The following is a 3,229-nucleotide window of genomic DNA, read 5'->3' on the forward strand; positions in this document are numbered from 1 at the left end:
TAGGACTCCCATTCGAGTGTCGAGCTCTGATGAGGCTGATGGCCCTCCCCTACCGACATCATCATCAGATTACGTTATCTTTCCTTGTCTAATATGGTCCTCGGACACCTCCCCCTCCTCTACTTGCCCTCCCCCCAGTGCCTTTAGACTTCAATGATGAGGTCATAGGGGCGATATGTTTTCGGACTCGACGGGTTGAACCCGCTGGGAGAAGGTGAGTATCAGTTTGAAGCTGTTTTAGAATATATATGTTTGCTTTCCTCAGCTGAGCTCAGCAGGAGATTTTTCACTAATCATAGGAACTTATATGTGGGTAGAAGTGATGCGGAAAAATAACAAAAATTTACTCAAAATTTTCACATGTAATTGACCATATGCATAATTAGTTTCCATCGTGTTTGGGAGAAGCCTCGGCTGAGTCGAAGTGAACGGAGGAGAGCTCATAAGGAGAACTCAGACACTCCGGAATCTAGCGCTGAAAGTAAGCATTTCGACAGGGGATTTGTTCGATACGACGATGGTGAAATTGATATACTAAAAAAGTCTATTTTACAGCTTGGTTTGGCATTTGGGTATACGCAGATGGTATTAGTATTTTCACACACCCCTTCTTGCTATAATTTCGCGTTAATTCAGTTTGTTATGGTATCAGTAAGTGAATTTTTCGCATCATTAGGTACCAGCGAAGAACCGTCGAGCCGCACTGGTTGGTCAGCCAAGAGGAAGACCAAGAAGCCCATCGGGGAGCAGCTGAAGTTGAACAAAGTTCTTGACGGGTACTAAGGATCTACACACTAAAGGCTAGAGTAACTCCTCCTTATTGTAGCTCTCGATTTTATATAATACTATCTATATTATTTGTTAATATAATACTAGCCTTGGTTATGATCAGTCGGCTCTGGTAAATAGTGGAGTTTCACCACCACCCTAGTGATATGGTAAACACATTTCACGACTAATGCATATCACCGCGAATATCGCGTTTTTCGCAGAGTATTACGCCACTTCGCGTAAAACGGGTTCACGTGAAACTCCAGTGAGTAGTATCTAATTAGTACCATCCTTTAAATACACTAGTAGTGTAATAATATCTCATTTGATTTTGTGCATCAAAAATGCTGTGGAAAAAATGTGTGAAAAATGGAGCCTCTTGGGAAGTGTGATTCTCAGAAGGCTACTGTTGAGGACTCCCAAGGCTGTACTCAGTTTATATTTAATTGCTTCTTATCTAGTCGTGAATTTGTCAATTTGAAAAGGATAGGAGTTATTCCTGAGTGTTTAAGTAGAAAGTGCATCCTCGCGGAGATGTGGTGTGTTGTTGTAGATTCAACTTGTATGATATTCTCAAGATCAGCCCTACGGCCACCCAGGAGCAGATAAAGAAGTCCTATAGACGTACCAGTTGAGGGGTTATATTTCTTCCTATTTATGAATGCATCTATTGTGAGCTCATAGATTTCATCACCACCCTAGTGATATGGTAAACATATTTCACGACTATTGCATATCACCGCGAATATCGCGTTTTTCACGGAGTTTTACGACGCCACTTCACGTAAAACGGGTTGTGAAACTCCACTGTATAATAACATGTATTATGTATGTACATATTATTATATATGTTTAAATATTAGAGTTTTACATGTTCTAGGAGCACCGGAGAAGTCCATTGATCACATTGTTAATTTCATTTTCTGGGGAATTTTGTGGCGCGTGACGCTGTCTGTGTTGTTTTTTTGGTAGGGTTAATTTTGGAGCATCATCCAGATAAGAAGAAAGGAAGCGCAGAGGAAGAGGAAGAAAAAATGATATTCCTGCGCATACAGGTATAAATATCTTGAGGTTGAGCGACTAAGATACAGAATAGGCCCGATTTTAGGAAGCCTTTGAAGTTCTCTCCGATGAGCGTCGCCGTAAACAATACGATTCTTCGCTTCCCTTCGATGAGGATGTTCCCACCGAATTAGAAGAGGACGAGGATTTTTACGAGGTTGGAAAAAAATTTATTTTTTTTGTGAATTTTTTCCCAAAAATTTTCAGGTGTTCGGTCCTGTATTCGACTCGAATGCTCGTTGGAGTAATCGCCGTCCTGTTCCGAGATTAGGAGATGATGCTTCTGATCTTAATAAGGTGATACACTCGCTGGGTGTGATGGGGAATATTACAGATTAATTTTAATTTGTAATTAATTTAATTTGTAATTTAATTAATTTGTAATTAATATGTGTTTTTCTGTAATACAGAATAATTTTTTTTCGAGAATTTTGTGCTATAGAAATATGTGTTGGAGGTTGTTTGGTAAAATATAAACATGATCAACTACATGTGTTGGTGATAGCAATAACAAGACTCTGAGGAAATTCTGGAAAATGATTGTTAGTTTTTGTGCACTACTTGCATATTCTCCTAAATCGTACATTATAATGAATAATTTTGAACATCATTTACATGGGAAATCTTTTGAGCGCTTTCGAGTTAGGTGAAACGATTCTATCACTTCTGGATGAATTTCGATTCGTGGAGGGATTTCTCCCAACACGATGAGTATGATGTCGCTGATGCTAGTTGTCGTGAGGAGCGCAGATGGGTAGAGAGGCAGAATCAGAGGGTAGGGATTGGACCTGTTTTGAATCTTTTATGCGGTGACCTTGGATATTTTGGTAGATCCGACGAAAATACGAGACGGCTGAGGCATCGAGAGTGAGGAAATTGGTGGAGTCGGCTATGCAGTAATATGTGCATGCGTGCAATCTAGTTTTGAGAGATAACGTCCTACAAGGGTGAAATTGTTCTTACATGGAAAACTGATTGAAGAATGTGTTCTTAGCCGTACGTGGAAAATTCCCCTTCCCCCCCCCCCCCTCTGGGAGTGTTTTAGGTTTCTGGGTGCAATACCACAATTCTGGCAAATCGTGATGGGAATTAAAACGGTTGATTAACGAGTTACATTCAACATTTGAGCGTCTTACTGGTCGCTATCAACCGCATAAGAGACTGCATTATCATAGAACGGTTGATCAGGGGCCCATCGAGCTTTGGGAAATAACGCCCCCCAGGGTTTGATAACAATTGGGAAAATGTTTATAATTTTCACGGAAAACTGATTGAAGAATGTGTTCCTGGCCATACGTGGAAAACTCCCTTTCTGGGAATATTATGATTTTCTGCGTGTGATACCACAATTCTGGCGAATTATGTCCTTTCGAATCGATTAGAATGTCTTTGCTTG

General features: G+C 40.3%; 1 protein-coding gene across 1 annotated transcript in view; it reads left to right on the forward strand.

Annotated features, from left to right (window-relative positions):
- Window positions 1-2,733, forward strand: part of Pmar_PMAR002613 (hypothetical protein) — a gene marked incomplete at its 3' end in the record, with an annotated part of 6,113 nt that extends 3,380 nt beyond the window's left edge. The window contains exons 11-18 of the mRNA XM_002768855.1: window positions 387-481; window positions 677-776; window positions 1,325-1,395; window positions 1,744-1,826; window positions 1,880-1,990; window positions 2,041-2,130; window positions 2,480-2,608; window positions 2,665-2,733. Coding sequence (XP_002768901.1) covers window positions 387-481; window positions 677-776; window positions 1,325-1,395; window positions 1,744-1,826; window positions 1,880-1,990; window positions 2,041-2,130; window positions 2,480-2,608; window positions 2,665-2,733 — 748 coding nt within the window. The remainder of the gene's footprint in view (window positions 1-386; window positions 482-676; window positions 777-1,324; window positions 1,396-1,743; window positions 1,827-1,879; window positions 1,991-2,040; window positions 2,131-2,479; window positions 2,609-2,664) is intronic.
- Between the last annotated feature and the right edge of the window lie 496 nt (window positions 2,734-3,229).

Source organism: Perkinsus marinus (assembly GCF_000006405.1).
Source record: "Perkinsus marinus ATCC 50983 genomic scaffold scf_1104296966988, whole genome shotgun sequence".
Classification (NCBI taxonomy): Eukaryota; Perkinsozoa; order Perkinsida; family Perkinsidae; genus Perkinsus; species Perkinsus marinus.